General features: G+C 36.9%; 1 protein-coding gene across 2 annotated transcripts in view; it reads left to right on the top strand.

The window, feature by feature from the left end:
• WDR70 (WD repeat domain 70) overlaps window positions 1-21,867 on the top strand; it is a 316,512-nt gene that overhangs the window by 42,388 nt on the left and 252,257 nt on the right. For both annotated transcript variants that reach the window (XM_061187724.1, XM_061187725.1), the window contains exon 6: window positions 12,792-12,851. In XM_061187724.1, coding sequence (XP_061043707.1) covers window positions 12,792-12,851 — 60 coding nt within the window. The remainder of the gene's footprint in view (window positions 1-12,791; window positions 12,852-21,867) is intronic.

A 21,867-nucleotide genomic window follows, 5' to 3' on the forward strand; every position in this document is an offset into this window, starting at 1 on the left:
TATGGATTTGCCTATTCTGGACATTTCATATCAATGGAATAATACAGTAAGTAGTGTTTTGTGACTGATTTCTTTCACTTAGCATAATGTTTTCAAGGTTCATCCATGTTGTAGCATGTATCAGTACTTCATTACTTTTTATTGCCAAATAATATTCTATTATATGGACATACTACATTTAAAAAAATGTATTCACTAGTTGATGGGCATTGGGTGTTTACATTTTTTGGCGATTATGAATAATGTTACTATGAATATTTGTCTAGAATTATTTGTATGGATGTATGTTTTTGGGTTTTTTGGGGTGTATATATAGGAGTAGAATTGCTAGGTTATATGATAACTCTGTTTAACATTTTGAGGAACTGCCAAACTGTTTTCCAAAGTAGTTGCACCATTTTACAATCCCATCTGTAGTCTGTGAGGGTTCAATTTCTCCACATCCTCACCAACACATTTTATTGTTTGTCTTTTTGATTATAGCCATCTTGGTGGATGTGATGTGGTATCTCATTGTGGTTTTGATTTGTATTTCCCTAAAGAATAATGATGTTGAACATTGTTTCATGTGCTTATGGGCCATTAGTATGTCTTATTTGGAGAAATGTCTCTTCAGCTCTTCTGCCTGTTTCAGTTGGGTTATTTGTTTATTTATTATTGAGTTATAAGGGTTCTTTACGTATTCTGGACACAAATTCCTTCTTAGATACCTGATTAGCAAATATTTTCTTTCATTCTGTGGGTTGTCCTGTCACCTTCTTTGATGGTGTACTTTGAAGTGTAATAATTTGAAATTTTGGTGGAGTCCAGTTTTTCTGGTTTTTCTATTGTTGCTTGTGCTTTTGGTGTCATATCTAAGTAGCCTAACCTAAGGTTGTGAACATTTACTCCTATGTGTTTTTTTTTTTTTTCCTGCGAGTTTTATAGTTTTAGTTCTTACATTTAGGTCTTTGGTATATTTTGAGCTAATTTTTGTGTATGATTTGATGTAGGACACTCTCCTATTATTGTACTTGTCACAACTATGATAAAATGATCATTGTTGTGATAGTCATTTGTTTACAAGTGTGCACCTTCTGTAGTTTCTGAGCTCCGTGAAGACAGTGCCTGTGTCTTCCTTATTTTGGGTTTCCTGGTGTTTAGCATATAGTACCTGGCACTTAGGCTTTATTAGGTACAGCTTACAGTAAGTCTGTCTGTGGCCTTGAATGTTTTATCTTGAAGATACAGAAAAAAATTTTTAAGAGTAGATATAAAATATAAATAGTTAATAAATACGTCCCCATATTTTAGAAAGGATGGATAAACTCTGCTTGTGTATTTTTTTTCCTCATGGATTTCATGTTTATTTTCTTTTAAAAACAAACTATCATTACTAGGTAATTTATATCTTTAGTTAAGAATGAATATATTTGAGCATGTACTGTATGTCAGACACTGTGCTAAGTACTGAAGATGCAAATTAAATAAGACTTAGTATCTGTCCTCAAGGATTTTACAGACTAGTGAGGAGATGGCAAGTAAATAATCTGCTTTTGTTCTCTAGCAAGAAATGCCCAAGAGCAATTTAAAATATTTTGTTGTAGTAGTGGTGGCTTTAGACATTATGGAAAGTATGATGGAGTGTTAATAATTTGTCTGTTCCATATTTGGTAGGATGAATAGGATGTAGAATTGCTAGAGCTAGGACTGTAGAATGAATACAAGAGAATCTATACAGATTGACTTTGGGGATGCCTTTAATTTTCACTATACCTTTTACAGTTGTGAAGCATATACATGCTTTTGCATGTATGCAGAGTTACATTAAATAATATATGGTATCTATTCTGCAGTGTTAGTTTTCAAGAGAACTATAGTAAGGGAGAAGGATTAAAATATATTTTTTCTCAGTACCAGGTGAATTTGATAAAAATTTATTATGTCTCAAGCTTCTTTTATTTTTCCAAATAAATTAATTCTCACTAATTTGACTGATACCTTGACATTTTTTATAGTCAAAATTAGTACAGTCTGTGCATCTTTAACTGAATATCAGAAGATTGCCCAAGTAATAACTCAATTTTTATAAAAAACAGTTATGAAATCTTAAACATAACTCAAAATACTACAGTGTATAACCCATGTTGAACTAATTCTGCACTGCATATCTAAGATTCTGAAAGTTGGTGAAACTTTTCTATCTCAAGGCATTTTATACCTGGTCTCAAACAATTTCTCAAATGTGTACTTTCAGGATAAAACCTTTATAGCCATAGGCTCGTAATAATGTCTTACTTATAATGGGGTTGTAGTTATAAAGTGTTTTGACACATTAACTCATTTGGTCATCACGGCAACTCTGCGAAGCTAACAGGGTAAGTGTTACTATAGAGGAGATGTTATGTTGTAATGATTACGTGCACAGACTTTGGGGCCAGACTTCTAAGTTCAAATTCCCTCTCAGTCACTTACCAGTTATGTGACCGTGGACAAATTACTTAACCTCTCTTTGCCTCGGTGTCCTCATCTTTAAAAAAACAACCCATCAGAGAGTTGTTGTGAGGATTAAATTACTTAGTATATATGTGGTGCCTTGAGCAGTGCTTGGCCCATAGTATGCACGTATATGCTAGCTGTTACTATTATTATTTATATACAGTAGATGGTTAAGGAAATAGAGGCTCTATGAAGAAGGGATTTTTTCATTCTTACCACTAGTAAGTAACAGAATCCAGATTCTTGTCCTGCTCTTGCCTTGACTCTTTAAAACAATATGAGTTTTATTAAGTACCTGTTGAATGAATGGTTGTATGAATTGGGAAAAAAAATCCCATGTTGCCTGGCAGTTTGGAAAATTGAATTATAGAGTAAGATTTTTGCTAAATTGAAAGTTAAATATGACTTCCAAGATTTTCCAATGAAAGAGAAAGACAAATACTATATGATATCACTTATATATAGAATCTAAAAAATAATACAAATGAATGTATATGCAAAAGAGAAACAGACTCATAGATACAGAAAACAAACTTGTGGTACCAAAGAGCAGAGGGAAAGGGGGAGGGACAAATAAGGGGTATGGGATTAACAAATATAAACTACTATATATAAAATAGATAAGCAACAAGTATATACTATATAGTACAGAGAATTATACCTATTGTAATAACCTATAATGGAGTATAATCTGCAGAAATACTGAATCACTATGCTGTATACCTGAAACTAACACAATATTGTAAATCAACTATACTTCAATAAAATAAAATAAAATAAACATGTTACATGTTAGTCTTCCTATTCCAGGGTAATAAAAAATTAACAAATGGAAAAAAAAGATTTTCCAGTTGAATATCTTTTTTTAGGTTACAGAAATTATCTTAAGGTATAAAATGTAGCTCAGGCAATATACTATCAAGCTGTAATAGGACTGGTGAACTTGTGTTGCAGTAAAGTGGTAATCTCAGAAAACTTTTGCTTCTCATACTTTATTATTATTATTATTTTAGCCATGCCACGCAGCTTGCAGGATCTCAGTTCCCTGACCAGGTCAGGGCGTTGAAGGCCTGGAATCCTCACCACTAGGCCACCAGGGAACTCCCTGCTTCTTATGCTTTAATGTGCACATAAATCTCCTGGGGACCTTATTAAAAAGCAGATTCTGGTTTAGTAGGTCTGGGAGAGGTCCAGCATTCTGAATTTTAACAAGTTCCTGGGTGCTGCCCCTGGTGCTGCTCTGTGGACTGTACTTTGAGTAGCAAGGCATTAGAGAGGCTTCTATGAGAACCGTGGCACTCTCAGACTGAGGTTTGTATTAATCTTTACTCCACTTATAAAAGTGCTTTGCTTCCCAAAAGAATCATTGTAACAATTTCTTATTCTTTGTAGATAAGAGGCTAAGGGCTTGAAGTTTTGAGGGGATAATTAGTTCAAGTTGTGAAGATGTGAGAATGGTGTGTACATTGTTGCCACTGACATGGTGGAGGTGGGCCTTTTTAAGGAATAGGACAAATGGTAAAACTAAGGGACTCCAGTCTGAGCTGGTGAAATTTTCCCTCTTCCTTTATAGTTGTAAAGGAAAGCCTTCTCTTTTGGGTAGGGGTAAAGAAGTGGGAGAGGAGAGTTTCATTATAGGGGTCTTAGAAAGCCAGGTTGTTCCTTCTTAATTCTGGCAAGCTCAACCTCTGTTCTTCTATTCCTGCCTGGAGTGGTTAATTATGTGGGTAAGGGTGGGATCTTAATGCATACATTGATAAGTAATCATTGAAAAATAAATATCACTGCAAATGATAGGAATATTGATAGGCTCTTTAGAGATTAATATCTTTTAAGAAATGATCTGCTTTTTGATTATGTATGAAACTTTTTTGTTGTTTTTTTTTTTAAAGTGAATCTAGTTCTCTTTTTTAAAAAATTAATTAATTAATTAATTTATTTATTTTTGGCTGTGTTGGGTCTTAGTTTCTGTGCGAGGGCTTTCTCTAGTTGCGGCGAGCGGGGGCCACTCCTCATCGCAGTGCGCGGGCCTCACTGTCGGGCCTCTCCCGTTGCGGAGCACAGGCTCCAGACGCGCAGGCTCAGTAGTTGTGGCTCACGGGCCCAGTTGCTCCGCGGCATGTGGGATCCTTCCAGACCAGGGCGCAAACCCGTGTCCCCTGCACTGGCAGGCGGATTCTCAACCACTGTGCTACCAGGGAAGCCCTGTTGTTTTTTTTTAATGATATTTATTTCCTAGCTTTATTGAGGTATAACTGACAAATAAAAATTGTATGTATTGATACTTAACATGTATAATGTGATGATTTGATATATGTATACATTGTGTAATGATTACCACAATCAACTTAATTAACACATCCGTCGCCTCACAGTCACCTTTTTCTTTTTTTTGGTATGGCAAGAACACTTAAGATCTATTCTTTTAGCAAATTTCAAGTATACAGCACAGTGTTATTAACTGTAGTCACCATGCTGTACATTTGATCCTCAGAACTTATTTATCTTATAACTGAAAGTTTGTACCCTTTGACCAGAAACTTCTTAAAAACATTAATTTTTCTAAACGTAACCTGGAATAACATTCTACAAATGAAAATTTCTAAAACAATATGTGTGATGCTCTGAGAAGTTACAATTGGAACTAAAGGTGGCGGAGAAACATTGAAGGTTCTCAGTGAGAAATGCAGTAGGAAGAGTAATATCATAGTAGTGAGCAGTGTGGAGTAAAGTAAAGAAGATGGAAGTCAGGGAAGGACATAGGGTAGTGTTCCTAGTTCCAGATGTGAGTTTAAGGTAGACCATGTCATCATAGAATGTCATGAATTACCTGGTCCAACTTTTTCACTTTTACAAGTGGAAAAGCTGAGGTTCTATACAGTTAGATGGCTGAGTGAAGATTACAAGTGGCAGTCAATGTCAGAGTCATGTCTAGATTTCAAGTCTTTGGACTCAGAGAGCAAATAAATAAAAGCTGACATATTCATAAAATTTTAGGGTGTTAGGAAATGACAGGACGTATGTTCATGGTAGCTTTGAAAATAAATGTCATTTGATATAAATCCTGTTGGCTAATTACCTGCCGTTGTTTTATGGTAAATAAACATAGAAAATTGTCATCTTTGCGATTATTGCTAATGTCGTGTTTTTTTAAAAAAGTGATTTCTGATAAAATATAAGAATGAACTATCCTTTTTGAGTTTCTCGGCCCTCACACAGGTATAAAAATTATCTAACAGTGTGCTCTTAAGTCATGTTACTAAGGAATGTTCTCTAAGATTTCAGCTTGCAGTAGGGCATAAATGGTTTGAAGGAAATTTAGAAGTGGTTTGGGAATACTGCTAATTGAAGGATTGGAACCAGCTGTGAGATTTAGCTAGGAAATTGTCTTTCCTTCCTGCAATATTTTAGACATGTAACTTTACATTTTTGGAGGAAGATTTTAGACATTTGATAAATGATTTATTTTGATGCTTACCTAACATTTATTAGAGTATTGAGAAGTATTCACGCATAAGAGTATGCATCTTTTAATCTTTTTTTGTTTGCTTATGTGTGTTGTATCTATTAAAACTTGTTTTAGTTTTGGCAAAATACACATAATGTAAAATTTACAGTCTTAATCATTTTTTAAAATTTATCTTATTTTTAAAAATTAATTAATTAATTAGCTTATTTTTGGCTGTGTTGGGTCTTCATTGCTGCACTCGGGCTTTCTCTAGTAGCAGCAAGCGGGCATCTCACTGCGGTGGCTTCTCTTGTTGCAGAGCACGGACTTTAGGTGCGCAGGCTTCAGTAGGTGTGGTGTGTGGGCTCAGGAGTTGTGGCTCGCGGGCTCTAGAGTGCAGGCTCAGTAGTTGTGGTGCACAGGCTTAGTTGCTCCACGACATGTGGGATCTTCCCGGACCAGGGATTGAACCCGTGTCCCCTGCATTGGCAGGCAGATTCTTAACCACTGAGCCACCAGGGAAGTCCCAGTCTTAATCATTTAAAAATGTACAGCTCTGTAGTGTTACATTGTTGTGCAGCCAGTCTCCAGAACTTTTTCATTTTTGCAAAACAGAAACTTTATACCCATTAAACGACAACTTTCCATTTCCATCTCTCCCCCAACTCTGGCAACCACTGTGCGTTCTGTCTCTATGAATTTGACTACTCTGTATACCTCAGATGAGTGCAATTATACAGTATTACTCTTTTTGTGAGTGGCTTATTTCACTTAGCATAATGTTCTCCAGGTTCATCCATGTTGTAGCATGTGTCAGAATTTCCTTCCTCTTTAAGACTGAATAATATTCCACTGTATATTTATACCACTATTCCTTCATCCATGGATGGACACTTGAGTTGCTCCCACCTTTTGACTATTGTGAATAAAGCTGCTTTGAACATGAGTGTACAAACATCTCTTTGAGACACTGCTTTTCAATTCTTTTGGGTATATACGCCAATGGAATTGCTGAATCATGAGGTAATTCTTGTTTAAGTTTTTTTAAGAACTACCATACTGTTTTACCTAGCAGCTGCACCATTTCCCTCCAGCAATGTATGTGTTCCAGTTTCTGTTTGTCTTTGCTAACACTTATTTTTTCTTTTTTTCCCTTAAATATTAGCTTTTGCATTGGGTGTGAAGTGGTATCTCATTGTGGGTTGTTTTTTTTTTTTAAATAAATTTATTTATTTATTTTTGGCTGCGTTGGGTCTTTGTTGCTGCACGCAGGCTTTCTCTAGTTGTGGCGAGTGGGGGTATTCTTTGTTGCGGTGCGTGGGCTTCTCATTGCAGTGGCTTCTCGTTGTGGAGCACAGGCACACGGGCTTCAGTAGTTGTGGCGCACGGGCTCAGTAGTTGTGGCACGTGGGCTCAGTAGTAGTGGCTCAAGGGCTCTAGAGCGCAGGCTCAGTAGTTGTGGCACACGGGCTTGGTTGCTCCGCGCATGTGGGATCTTCCCGGACCAGGGCTCGAACCCGTGTCCCCTGCATTGGCAGGTGGATTCTTAACCACTGCTCCACAAGGGAAGCCCTCTCATTGTGGTTTTGATTTGCATTTCCCTAAGGATTAGTGATGTTGAGTATCGTTTCATATGCTTGTTGGTCATCTGTATAACTTCTTTGGAGAAATAAATATTGAAGTTCTTTGCCAAATTTTGAATTGGGTTTTTTTCGTTGTAGTTGTTGAGTCATAGGAGTTTTAAATATATTCTGGATATTAACACCATATCAGATATATGATTTGCAGATATTTTCTCCCGTTGTGTAGGTTGCCTTTTCACCGTGTTAATTGTGTCTTTTGATGCCTCGGTGATCTTTTTGAAATCTCAAGTCTTATCAAATTACTCTACATGGCTCAGAGCTTAAATTTCAGATTCTTGGCATTGTATACAATCTGGCTCATAACGAACTCTCTGGGTTAACATTAAAAAAAAATACAACCCCCCCCCCCACACCACACATCCTTCTCCTTTTTCCTGCCCAGCAATTTAAACTCTAGCCAGGCAAAAATATTTGCTACTCAGAAAGTGTCAAGATTCATCTTATTCTCGCCTAGATGCCCTCCACATTCATCTAGGGAACTTCTGTTTTTCCAGAAGCATCTCAAACATCTCTTGTATGAAGCCTTTTCTAATCACTCTCTCCTTCCCCAGGCACAGTGGAATTGAGCGCTGAACCCTGTGTATCCTTCTGTCATAGCATCTGAAACATTTTAGTTTGCCTGTTTGTTTACCTGTCTGTTTTGCTTTGCTGGACTGATAGTTCTTCATGAGCAGAGTTTTTGTTATTGGTCTTTTTATCTTTAACTTAGTTCCTGGTATGTGGTATGTAGTATATAATTAAATACTCAATAAATGTTGTTAAGTGAATGTGTGATTAGTGAGTGAGTGGATAAATGAATTAATTTTAAGAGTTACACCAGAATGGACTCTAATTCTGGTTGCTTATGGTTCTGCACTGGTAACTATTTCCAAAGTGGTTTCTGGGAGAAAGTGGCACTCATTTTCAAACTCCTGGTTGGAAATCCCCATTCTCTGTCCCAACTGTTAGCCACTTTGCAGTAGATCTTTATTACTGAGTAGACTTTTTATTTTGACTCATACTACTATACATATATAACTTTTAAAATTTATGACAAATTACCCCAGAAAGGTTGTAAATGATTTGCAAGTCTTTTGAAAAACACTACAAGGATGTATGTATAGTACATCAGATGGAATTGCTCATGTTATTCTAGATATGTTTGCTATCATTGTTCTTACTGGGGTAAACGAAAGAGCCTGGGAAATAATCCTTTGGTTGGCATTTAAAACCAAAACAAAACAAAAACTGGTATCTTTTCCCCTCTTTCCATTAAGACTGTAGCTCTTGTTATGAATTTTGGTAATAAATGACTTCATTGAAGTCTTGTAGTTTATGATGTCCCCTGGCAGGGAAATCTTGAAAATATTTTACTGTTACAGCAAATTTCACACTAAGCCATATTTCAAAAAGTCATTAGTAAAAGTTCTGGAAAAAGAACAGTCACCATCAAGTGATATGCTACCAAAAGATGGATTGCTACTATTTTAGATGATTTAGTTGTGCCAATTATATGGGCTTTTTATGAGTTACGCCCTACATGATTTCCAGTAAAACTTTGATTTTAAATGTAAACAATACTTATTTAAACATTTAATTCATTCCTAATGTAAATACTGAGTTGTTCTGTATTCTTGTAAGTTTTTTCTTTAAATGTCAGAAATTGTCTGTATATAGGCACATTCTGCATCGAATTCAGTGAAATAATTTTCATCCTTCCTTCTGGTGACAGTGTTTCTCTTTCCTGAGTGATGAAAAAGGAATTGGTTATGAAATGATACTATAATAGATTCTTCTTTAAGTAAAACGTTTGAACTGTTCTCCTGTTTCTTTCAGGAGTACTTATCACCTTTACATGAGTTTTTATTACTTACAAATATTGTCAACTGCAAAGGGAGCAGTGGTTTACATAATTTAATGTAGGAGTAGTCCAGAATTCATTTGTTCAACTTTTAAATTATTTTGGAATTTGTGTTGGAATATTGGTATCTCCGATATTGGTGTGTGCAGGACTTTCCGAAACATAGTAAACCATACTGTAATGTCTTTGTCTTGAAATAAACTTCAAACTCTTCAGCAGTTCCTTGGGTTACTATGAGGTAAGTATTTTTGTTCAGTGCCTCTTGCTTCCTGATCTCCTCCTGTACTGATCTGTGGTGGTAATGAACTATAGCCACTTCTCAGATGCAAATAGTTGAAAACAAAATTGCCTTTATTTCTCTATACTTGCAACTTTACATGTGCTTTTAGTCTGGGATAGAATCATTTGGTCTTCAAAGGTTTTCACTTTTGGAAAATATGACTCTCACTCACCAGGCTCACCTGATGGATAGCACCTACCTGTTCTTCTTTATGGACATAAACATTAATGTTTGAGGTAAATTAAAAATTATCTAATGTGATTTATGAGGTAGACATTGTAAGGGCCATTAATACACTCCAAAACCTCTCATGTCTGCCATACACCAGGTGTTTTGTGGATTGGGGACCCAGAGACAATATATATACACGGTCTTTGAGAAGCATCTCTTGAGTTTGGTTACAGAGTGTTGTGGAGGGAGACTGGTCAAAAATTGCAATGTATTATGATAGGTTCTGTGATAGAGACAAGGAGAGGGTTGTCATGGGAGTGCATGGAAGGGTCATTTAACCCAGAGTTTGAAATGTTGAGAAATGCTTCCAGGAGCAGGTCACATCTGAATTGAGTCTTAAAGGGTGAGTAGGAATTAGCCAAGTAAAAAGGAAGAGAAGCCTGGAAATAGACTAAGATAATATGACAAGAGAGACAGGAGGTAAGCCTTAGAATAAATGGTGGCTGTCATTTATTGAGTACCTACTTTGTGCTGAACTCTGTATTATGAGCTTTAAACCACTTACCTCACAGTAACCTAAGGGGCAGGTGCTATTATCCTGTTTGCAAATGAGGAAACTGAGAGTCATTACTCTCCTGAGGTTATGACAAGGTTAATGAGTATCAGAGCTTGATTTTAAAACCCTAGATTTTCTGGCTTTTTGTCAAGGCTGTTTCCTCCCAAGAAAGAATAGTTTCAAGTTGGAGGAAATAGTTAAGTAGTTATCATGCTGTTGAAAGGTCAGATGTGCAGATTAAGTTCTGAAAAGTGTCCTGGGCCATTTATAGTGACTTATTTATTCATTCAAGAAATACTTTCTAAGAGTCCTTTAAGTACCAAGAGCTGTGCTAGGTATTGGGAATTAAATGACAAGTGCCAAAGTGGTAGAGGTAGAGGGGTGAAAGAAAGTAGAGACAATGAGTGAAAACTGTAGTGTGAGGAAGCTTGACTGTAAAGGAAAAGATAGTGATACAGCAGTAAACCTAGGCGAAATTGGTGTGTGTGTGTGTGTGTGTGTGTGTTTTAATATAGGATGTACTTTTTTTTAATATAAATTTGTTTATTTATTTTTGGCTGTGTTGGGTCTTCCTTGCTGCGCACGGGCTTTCTCTAGTTGCGGCGAGCGGGGGCTACTCTTTGTTGCGGTGCACGGGCTTCTCATTGCAGTGGCTTCTCTTGTGGAGCACGGGCTCTAGGCGCACGGGCTTCAGTAGTTGTGGTATGCGGGCTCAGAAGTTGTGGCCCATGGGCTCTAGAGTGCAGGCTCAGTAGTTGTGGCTCACGGGGGCTTAGTTGCTCCACAGCATGTGGGATCTTCCCAGACCCCAGATCGAACCTGTGTCCCCTGCACTGACAGGCAGATTCGTAACGACTGAGCCACCAGAGAAGTCCCAATATGGGACGTACTTAAATTGTTCATATTCTGAGGAGAAAGAGCCATGGTAGGGGAAAGATTTAAGATAAAATAGAAAGAGCTGGTGATTGATTGGTTCATCAAGGATCCTAAAGAAGGAGGGAAGTTAGGGACCAAAGTCTGTAGATTGCACGTTTTTGTTTGTTTATTTGTTTTGGGCATGCCACGTGGCTTGTGTTACATGGCTTGTGGGATCTTAGTTCCCCGACCAGGGGTTGAACTTGGGCCCTTGGCAGTGAAAGTGCAGAGTCCTAACCACTGGACCGCCAGGGAATTCCCTGAACATGTTTAATTAAGTAGATTGCAAGGTAATCCTAACATGATTTTGTAATGGCTGTAGAATTTTAGTATAACTACCCTGCTCTTGGATAATGGAGACTTGACTAAACAATGAAACTTCTTATTTAAATGATCAGTGTGACCTCTTATGTCTGATTTATGCATCCATCTTCTTCATCCCTCAGTTATTCTGTCCATACCCTTTCTAACATAGCATGTATTATATTGAAGTAGAGTCATTGATGTTTCCCTCTTAGACCATATGCTTCTTGGGAGGAGAGAGGAGTAGAGGCTGTGTCTAACGCCACTTAGCATCTGGTATAATCTCACTTTAATAAAGCCTTATTGAATCGATGAATCAGTGAATGACTCTGTTCCTTATTTGTACCATTTGAATATCAGTTTTTTGTTTTTTAATCTTTTATGGGTTAAAAGCCATGTATCTATCCTGTGCAAATTTTGTTGTCTGTTATAAATTAAGTACTTTAAGGTATGCGCAAGTACCAGTGAAAAGAGGACTTTAAAAATTTTCCATGTGGGGAGGACCTTATGGTTTCATACAACCTAAAGAATATCTTAGGTTTATCTTTTTAGAGATTTAAGATAAATTTATTATCAGCTCAAAGTGACCAATTGTAATCTATCTAGAAGTGCAGAAATAAGATACGCTCACACTTTAAAAAAAATTTTATTTTATTTTATTTTATTTTTATTTATTTATTTTTGGTTGCATTGGGTCTTTGTTGCTGCACGCGGGCTTTCTCTAGTTGCGGCGAGCGGGGGCTACTCTTTGTTGTGGTGCGTGGGTTTCTCATTGCAGTGGCTTCTCTTGTTGCGGAGCACAGGCTCTAGGTGCGTGAGCTTCAGTAGTTGTGGCACATGGGCTCAGTAGTTGTGGCTCACGGGCTGTAGAGCGCAGGCTCAGTAGTTGTGGCGCACGGGCTTAGTTGCTCCACGGCATGTGGGATCTTCCCGGAGCAGGGCTCGGACCCGTGTCCCCTGCATTGGCAGGGGGATTCTTAACCACTGCACCACCAGGGAAGTCCCATGCTCACACTTTTTACTTCCTGTTTTTTAAAGTTTTGTGTTAAAAAGTCAGTGATGCAATTTTTAAAAATTAAATTTCCTGTGAGTGTGGTATGTAGTTCCCCCAAATATGTTATATTACTCATCAATGTCATGGAATTTTCTTTTTTCAGAATCCTGTCCAAAAGATCCCTGACTCGCATGAGATAACGCTAAAGCATGGCACTAAGACAGTAAGTTTTAAAAATTTAATTCTTTTCCCTCAATAACAGGGCTCTCATGGAAAAGTGAACTAATAAGATATATTTATATTAAGGCCAATTATACAATCAACTGGTATCACAAAGCTATAGACATTAAGGAAAATAGATTACTTTTCCGTTCAGTCAAAATAACCATTGCATTTCATTTAAAATAGGAACACTTACTGCCATTGTTATTGTTGGCTTTAAAACCTCTTTCTTTGATATAGGAACATTACAAGTGAAAGGAAGAAATGAAACTCAAATACTTTTTTTTGTTATGGTGTGGGAAAATTTTTCATTACCCTTAGCTTCATTTCTATATCAGTAAGAGGCCTGAGTTCATTTTTTAGGTGGATGTTGAGATAAGAAATGAACATAAGATAGTTACTGTATGGCTCTAAGATTATATTACTTAGATTTATGGATTATATTTTTATATTGTCATATTTATTTATGTTATTTAAAAATTAATAATGTAAACATTTTGAGGTATAAGATTAAATCATTTTATCTTATTGTAAAAAAAGATTTAATAATATCTTATTAAAAAATGTTAGTTGAATGAATTAAACTTGCTTGTGAATGAATGAAAGAATAAAATTATCTTGCTTTCCCTTTATAATTAAGCTACCTTTTTCTAGAAGTCTGACATGTAAAGAAGTAGGAAAATACATCCCCTAATGAGGGGGAAAACATCAATCAATAGAAATAGGTCCAGAAATAACACAAATGATAGAATTAATAGCCAAGGATTTTAAAATAGTGATAATCTTTCCACTAAATTTTTTGCTTTTGAAAATATCATTTCCATAAAATGTTTGTGTTAAATACATTGGGTTTATTATTATTTTAAATGAAGTAAACAGTGAATATTTTTAAATGTCTTAATTTTAATTTTTGTTATGGTAAATACTGACACAAATAACTCATATAAACAGACATTTTGGGGGGTTCTCAAAAGATTTTGAGTGTAAAGGGTCTTGAAACCGAAATATCTGAGAACTGCTGCCTTAAGAAATCATTTCCATCTAATTCTTCATATTATACCTACTTTTTATTAAATCACACTTTTGATATTTTTATTCTGAAATCAGGAAAGAATTTTACTAATTTTCATGTTTTTAAGTAAATAAGAAAAAAAATTATAGACTGTAAATACTTAAAAGGAAGCTTTCCTATCATTGAGTCCAGAGATTTTTACAGCTGAGAGATAGTTCATGTTTAACACATTTTATTTAGTTATGCATATTTTTTCAAATCAAATTTTATCTTTAAAAATATATATAATTAAAAAAATACTCCAAGTTATTTTACACATTAAATTTATTTTTATTTTGTTTTATTTATTTTTGACTGTGTTGGGTCTTCGTTTCTGTGCGAGGGCTTTCTCTAGTTGTGGTGAGCGGGGACCACTCTTAATCGCGGTGCGCGGGCCTCTCACTATCGCGGCCTCTCTTGTTGCGGAGCACAGGCTCCAGACGCGCAGGCTCAGTAATTGTGGCTCACGGGCCTAGTTGCTCCGCGGCATGTGGGATCTTCCCAGACCAGGGCTCGAACCCGTGTCCCCTGCATTGGCAGGCGGATTCTCAACCACTGCACCACCAGGGAAGCCGCTATTTTACACATTAATAATCAGAGCTTCTAACTGTACTGTTAGGTTAACTAATTTTTTTTGCAGTCCTGCCTTTGCCCTGCATGTATTTCAACTTTTTGGAAATATGTCAGAGATTAAGAAGGTGACTAGCTGGTCTTTTTTGTTTGTTTGTTTGTTTTTAAACTAGTTATTATAAAAATGTTTACACATTCACAGAAGTATAGAGAATACTGAAAGGAATTTCCATATATTTATCTCTGAACCTTACCAATTGTCTTCATAAGGCCACTCTTATTTCCTATATACTTTACATTTCTAGTAAACCTCCTTCCCCCCATCCCATCTACCTACCTTGTGGGATTATTTAAAAACAAATTCCAGACTTCATATGATTTCATCTGTAAATATTTCAGTATGAATCTGTAAGAGATAAGGTTGGTCTTTCTCTCTCTCTGCTCCTCTCCCTCTCCTTTTCTCTCTCTCTCATAATCAGAACATCTTTATTACATCTAAAGTTTTTTCAATAATTATTTAATATCATCTAATATCCCATTATTCAAATTTCTTCAATTGTCCCATACTTTTTTTTTTTTTAAATTTTTGGCTGCGTTGGGTCTTTGTTGCTGCATGCGGGCTTTCTCTAGTTGCGGCAAGCAGGGACTACTCTTCGTTGTGGTGCGCCGGCTTCTCATCGCGGTGGCTTCTCTTGTTGCGGAGCACGGGCTCAGTAGTTGTGGCGCACGGGCTTAGTCGCTCCGCGACATGTGGGATCTTCCTGGACCCGGGCTCGAACCCGTGTCCCTGCATCGGCAGGTGGATTCTTAACCACTGCGCCACCAGGGAAGCCCCCATACATATTTTTCCAGTTAGTTTGTTCAAATCAGTATCCAGATGGTATCTGACTCACTCTGAGGAGAGTCATCATTGTTTATTTGTTATGTCTGAATCTATATGTTTTTCCTTTTCTTTTTTTCTCCTTGCCATTGAAGAAATATATCTGTTTTGTCAGTATACTTACTGTTGACCTGAAACAAATACACTACCAGATATTTCTTCAGCAAAGATGGGTTTCTCCGGGATCAGCAGAGAATTACAATTTGGGGTCTGCAACCATGGTGAGCCATGCTCAAGTTCCTGCATGGCAAGGGAAGGAGAACCTTTTTATGGGAGTGAAAAGGAAGTTTGGAGGGCTAAACAGAGTCCATGGCCTTTCACTGGCTGATGAGTCCTTGCCAGAAAAGAAGAGGAGTCTTTATTCTTCCTATTGAGCTCTACTATCATTGCAGGGTTTCCCTTTCTGATATCCCAACTCTATTTAATTGAGGTTTCTGTTTATTAATTTTTTACATTTACCCCTTTGATCACAAGATTTTTCTCTGAAAGCATCACTGATTAAATGTTAGATTGCCTAGTTTCAGCAGCCTTTTGTCCCTCAGTGTGAGGAAGGACCTTTCTTGGGTGTAGTATCTCACATCAGAAGGAAATTGCATAGATTAGAAACTTATTAAGATCACACTCGAATAACAAGGAGAGGTAGGAGGGAGAACTTTCTGGTACTTTTTATCTGAAGTCCATATGTTATCAAGATCATGGATATTGGGGATCGTCTGGAGCGTTATGTCATCATCAAAGGTTTGGTGACAAACTTCTAACAGGGTTTCTCTGGATATCTTGGGAAAGCTGTCTCATCAGATGTCATCTGCTTCAATTCCAGGAAATCTTTACTTTCAGGTCACCAGATGATGTGCAGGTCCAGTCAGGGTTCGGTGCTTTCTTTAGGTGTGTTATGTCACATGAATTCAAGAATCTATTCCTTGGAGTTTGGTGGCAAAAATATTGGTTAGCAGTGCCTGATAAGGGCCTCTCCAGGGAGGTTGAAAAGAGTTTTTCTGGAGGTGTCTTTTCCAATAGATGAAATCTCCAGGTTGTAAGGTGTGATGCTTAAGGTCTAGATTCAGTTTGCTGATATTTTGTTGAGGATTTTTCTGTTTATATTCATAAGGGATATAGGTCAGTAGTTTTCTTATGGTGACTTTGGTTTTGGCATCAGGGTAATATTTACCTCATAGAACGCGGAAAGCATTTACTTCTCCTATATTTTCTGGAAGAGTTTATGAAGGATTGATTAATTATTCTTTAAGTGTTTGATAGAATTTACCTTGAAGCCAAATAGATATAGACTTTTCTTTGTGGGAAGATTTTTTTGTTTTTTATAAATTTATTTATTTATTTGGCTGCGTTGGGTCTTCGTTGCTGCGTGCAGGCTTTCTCTAGTTGCGGCGAGTGGGGGCTACTCTTCGTTGTGGTGCGTGAGCTTCTCATTGCGGTGGCTTCTCTTGTTGTGGAGCACGGGCTCTAGGCGTGCGGGCTTCAGTAGTTGTGGCTCGTGGGCTCTAGAGCGCAGGCTCAGTAGTTGTGGCACACGGGCTTAGTTGCTCCACGGTGTGTGGGATCTTCCCGGACCAGGGCTCGAACCTGTGTCCCCTGCATTGGCAGGCAGATTCTAAAGCACTGTGCCACCAGGGAAGTCCTCTGGAAAGATTTTTGATTACTAATTTAAGCCCTTATTAAAAATCTATTCAGATTTTCTTTCTTTCTTTTTTTTGTTCATGAGTCCATTTTGGTAGTTTGTGTCTTTCTAATAATTTGTACGGTTCATCTAAGTTATATAACTGGTTGGCATGCAATTCATAGAATTTCCTTGTAATCCTCTTAATTTATGTTATCTTCTCTTTCCTTCCTGATTTTAGTAATTCTTTCTTTTTTTCTTGGCCAATCTAGCTAAAATTTCTCAATTTTCTTGAAATTTTCAAAGGACCATTTTTTGGTCCTGTTGATTTTCTTTACTTTAAAAATTTCTCTTTTCTACTGAATTCTGCTCTAATCCTTATTTCCTTCCTGTTGCATGCTTTGGGTTTTGTTTCCTCTTCTTTGGTAGTTTTTTAAGGTGGAAGCTTAAGTTATTGATTTGAGATCTTTCTTCCTTTCTAACATAGGTGTTATAGCCATAAATTTCCCTCTAAAGCACATCTATTTTTATATATTGCTTGAATGAATAATTTACTTCTTTTTTTTTTAACATCTTTATTGGAGTATAATTGCTTTTCAATGGTGCATTAGTTTCTGCTTTATACCAAAGTGAATCAGTTATACATATACATATGTTCCCATATCTCTTCCCTCTTGCGTCTCCTTCCCTCCCACCCTCCCTATCCCACCCCTCTAGGTGGTCACAAAGCACCGAGCTGATCTCCCTGTGCTATGCGGCTGCTTCCCACTAGCTATCTATTTTATGTTTGATAGGGTATATATGTCCACGCCACTCTCTCACTCTGTCCCAGCTTACCCTTCCCCCTCCCCATATCCTCAAGTCCATTCTCTAGTAGGTCTGTGTCTTTATTTCCCTCTTGCCCCTAGGTTATTCATGACTTTTTTTTTTTCTTAGATTCCGTATATATGTGTTAGCATACTGTATTTGTTTTTCTCTTTCTGACTTACTTCACTCTGTATGACAGACTCTAGGTCCATCCGTCTCACTACAAATAACTCAATTTTGTTTCCTTTTATGGCTGAGTAATATTCCATTGTATATATGTGCCACATCTTCTTTATCCATGCATCTGACGATGGACACTTAGGTTGCTTCCATGTCCTGGCTATTGTAAATAGAGCTGCAATGAACATTTTGGTACATGACTCTTTTTGAGTTATGGTTCTCTCAGGGTATATGCCCAGTAGTGGGATTGCTGGGTCATATGGTAGTTCTATTTTTAGTTTTTTAAGGAACCTCCATACTGTTCTCCATAGTGTCTGTATCAATTTACATTCCCACCAACAGTGCAAGAGGGTTCCCTTTTCTCCACACCCTCTCCAGCATTTATTGTTTGTAGATTTTTTTGATGATGGCCATTCTGACTGGCGTGAGGTGAAACCTCATTGTACTTTTGATTTGCATTTCTCTAATGATTAGTGATGTTGAGCATCCTTTCATGTGTTTGGTGGCAATCTGTGTATCTTCTTTGGAGAAATGTCTGTTTAGGTCTTCTGCCCATTTTTGGAATGGGTTGTTTGAGTTTTTGCTATTGAGCTGCATGAGCTGCTTGTAAATCTTGGAGATTAATCCTTTGTCAGTTGCTTCATTTGCAAATATTTTCTCCCATTCTGAGGGTTGTCTTTTGGTCTTGTTCATGGTTTCCTTTGCTGTGCAAAAGCTTTTAAGTTTCATTAGGTCCCATTTGTTTATTTGTGTGTTTATTTCCATTTCTCTAGGAGCTGGGTCAAAAAGGATCTTGCTGTGATTTATGTCATAGAGTGTTCTGCCTATGTTTTCCTCTAAGAGTTTGATACTGTCTGGCCTTACACTTAGGTCTTTAATCCATTTTGAGTTTATTTTTGTGTATGGTATCAGGGAGTGTTCTAATTTCATACTTTTACATGTAGCTGTCCAGTTTTCCCAGCACCACTTATTGAAGAGGCTGTCTTTTCTCCACTGTATATGCTTGCCTCCTTTATCAAAGATAAGGTGACCATATGTGCGTGGGCTTATCTCTGGGCTTTCTATCCTGTTCCATTGATCTATATTTCTGTTTTTGTGCCAGTACCAAACTGTCTTGATTACTGTAGCTTTGTAATATAGTCTGAAGTCAGGGAGCCTGATTCCTCCAGCTCCATTTTTCGTTCTCAAGATTGCTTTGACTATTTGGCGTATTTTGTGTTTCCATACAAATTGTGAAATTTTTTGTTCTAGTTCTGTGAAAAATGCCAGTGGTAGTTTGATAGGGATTGCATTGAATCTGTAGATTGCTTTGGGTAGTAGAGTCATTTTCACAATGTTGATTCTTCCAATCCAAGAACATGGTATATCTCTCCATCTGTTTGTATCATCTTTAATTTCTTTCATCAGTGTCTTATAATTTTCTGCATACAGGTCTTTTGTCTCCTTAGGTAGGTTTATTCCTAGATATTTTATTCTTTTTGTTGCAGTGGTAAATGGGAGTGTTTTCTTAATTTCACTTTCAGATTTTTCGTCATTAGTGTATAGGAATGCCAGAGATTTCTGTGCATTACTTTCGTATCCTGCTACTTTACCAAATGCATTGATTAGCTCTAGTAGTTTTCTGGTAGCATCTTTAGGATTCTCTATGTATAGTATCATGTCATCTGCAAACAGTGACAGCTTTACTTCTTCTTTCCGATTTGGATTCCTTTTATTTCTTTTTCTTCTCTGATTGCTGTGGCTAAAACTTCCAAAACTATGTCGAATAATAGTGGTGAGAGTGGGCAACCTTGTCTTGTTCCTGATCTTAGTGGAAATGGTTTCAGTTTTTCACCATTGAGGATGATGTTGGCTGTGGGTTTGTCATATATGGCCTTTATTATGTTGAGGAAAGTTCACTCTATGCCTACTTTCTGGAGGGTTTTTGTCATAAATGGGTGTTGAATTTTGTCAAAAGCTTTCTCTGCATCGATTGAGATGATCATATGGTTTTTATCCTTCAATTTGTTAATATGGTTTATCACATTGATTGATTTGCGTATTTTGAAGAATCCTTGCATTCCTGGGATAAACCCCACTTGATCATGGTGTATCATCCTTTTAATGTGCTGTTGGATTCTGTTTGCTAGTATTTTGTTGAGGATTTTTGCATCTACGTTCATCAGTGATATTGGCCTGTAGTTTTGTTTCTTTGTGACATATTTTTCTGGTTTTGGTATCAGGGTGATGGTGGCCTCGTCGAATGAGTTTGGGAGTGTTCCTCCCTCTGCTATATTTTGGAAGAGTTTGAGAAGGATAGGTGTTAGCCCTTCTCTAAATGTTTGATAGAATTCGCCTGTGAAGCCATCTGGTCCTGGGCTTTTGTGTGTTGGAAGATTTTTAATCACAGTTTCAATTTCAGTGCTTGTGATTGGTCTGTTCATATTTTCTATTTCTTCCTGGTTCAGTCTCGGAAGGTTGTGCATTTCTAAGAGTTTGTCCATTTCTTCCAGGTTGTCCATTTTATTGGCATAGAGTTGCTTGCAGTACTCTCTCATGATCCTTTGTATTTCTGCAGTGTCAGTTGTTACTTCTACCTTTTCATTTCTAATTCTATTGATTTGAGTCTTCTCCCTTTTTTTCTTGATGAGTCTGGCTAATGGTTTATCAATTTTGTTTATCTTCTCAAAGAAGCAGCTTTTAGTTTTATTGATCGTTGCTATCGTTTCCTTCATTTCTTTTCCATTTATTTCTGATCTGATCATTATGATTTTTTTCCTTCTGCTAACTTCAGGGTTTTTTTTGTTCTTCTTTGTCTAATTGCTTTAGGTGTAAGGTTAGGTTGTTTATTTGAGATGTTTCTCATTTCTTAAGGTAGGATTGTATTGCTATAAACTTCCCTCTTAGAACTGCTTTTGCTGCATCCCATAGGTTTTGGGTCGTCGTGTTTTCATTGTCATTTGTTTCTAGGTATTTTTTGATTTCCTCTTTGATTTCTTCAGTGATCTCTTGGTTATCAAGTAGTGTATTGTTTAGCCTCCATGTGCTTGTATTTTTTACAGATTTTTTCCTGTAATTGATATCTAGTCTAATAGCGTTGTGGTCGGAAAAGGTACTTGATACGATTTCAATTTTCTTAGATTTACCAAGGCTTGATTTATGACCCAAGATATGATGTATCCTGGAGAATGTTCCATGAGCACTTGAGAAGAATGTGTATTCTGCTGTTTTTGGATGGAATGTCCTATAAATATCAATTAAGTCCATCTTGTTTAATGTATCATTTAAAGCTTGTGTTTCCTTATTTATTTTCATTTTGGATGATCTGTCCATTGGTGAAAGTGGGGTGTTAAAGTCCCCTACTATGATTGTGTTACTGTCGATTTCCCCTTTTATGGCTGTTAGTATTTGCCTTATGTATTGAGGTGCTCCTATGTTGGGTGCATAAATATTTACAATTGTTATATCTTCTTCTTGGATCGATCCCTTGATCATTATGGAGTGTCCTTCTTTGTCTCTTGTAATAGTCTTTATTTTAAAGTCTATTTTGTCTGATATGAGAATTGCTACTCCAGCTTTCTTTTGATTTCCATTTGCATGGAATATCTTTTTCCATCCCCTCACTTTCAGACTGTATGTGTCCCTATGTCTGAAGTGGGTCTCTTGTAGACAGCGTATGTACAGGTCTTGTTTTTGTACCCATTTAGCCAGTCTACGTCTTTTGGTTGGAGCATTTAATCCATTTACATTTAACGTAATTATCGATATGTATGTTCCTATTCCCATTTTCTTAATTCTTTTGGGTTTGTTATTGTAGGTGTTTTCCTTCTCTTGTGTTTCTTGCCTAGAGAAGTTCCTTTAGCATTTGTTGTAAAGCTGATTTGGTGGTGCTGAATGCTCTTAAGTTTTGCTTTTCTGTAAAGGTTTTAATTTCT

Source organism: Eubalaena glacialis, chromosome 4 (assembly GCF_028564815.1).
Source record: "Eubalaena glacialis isolate mEubGla1 chromosome 4, mEubGla1.1.hap2.+ XY, whole genome shotgun sequence".
Taxonomy (NCBI): Eukaryota; Metazoa; Chordata; class Mammalia; order Artiodactyla; family Balaenidae; genus Eubalaena; species Eubalaena glacialis.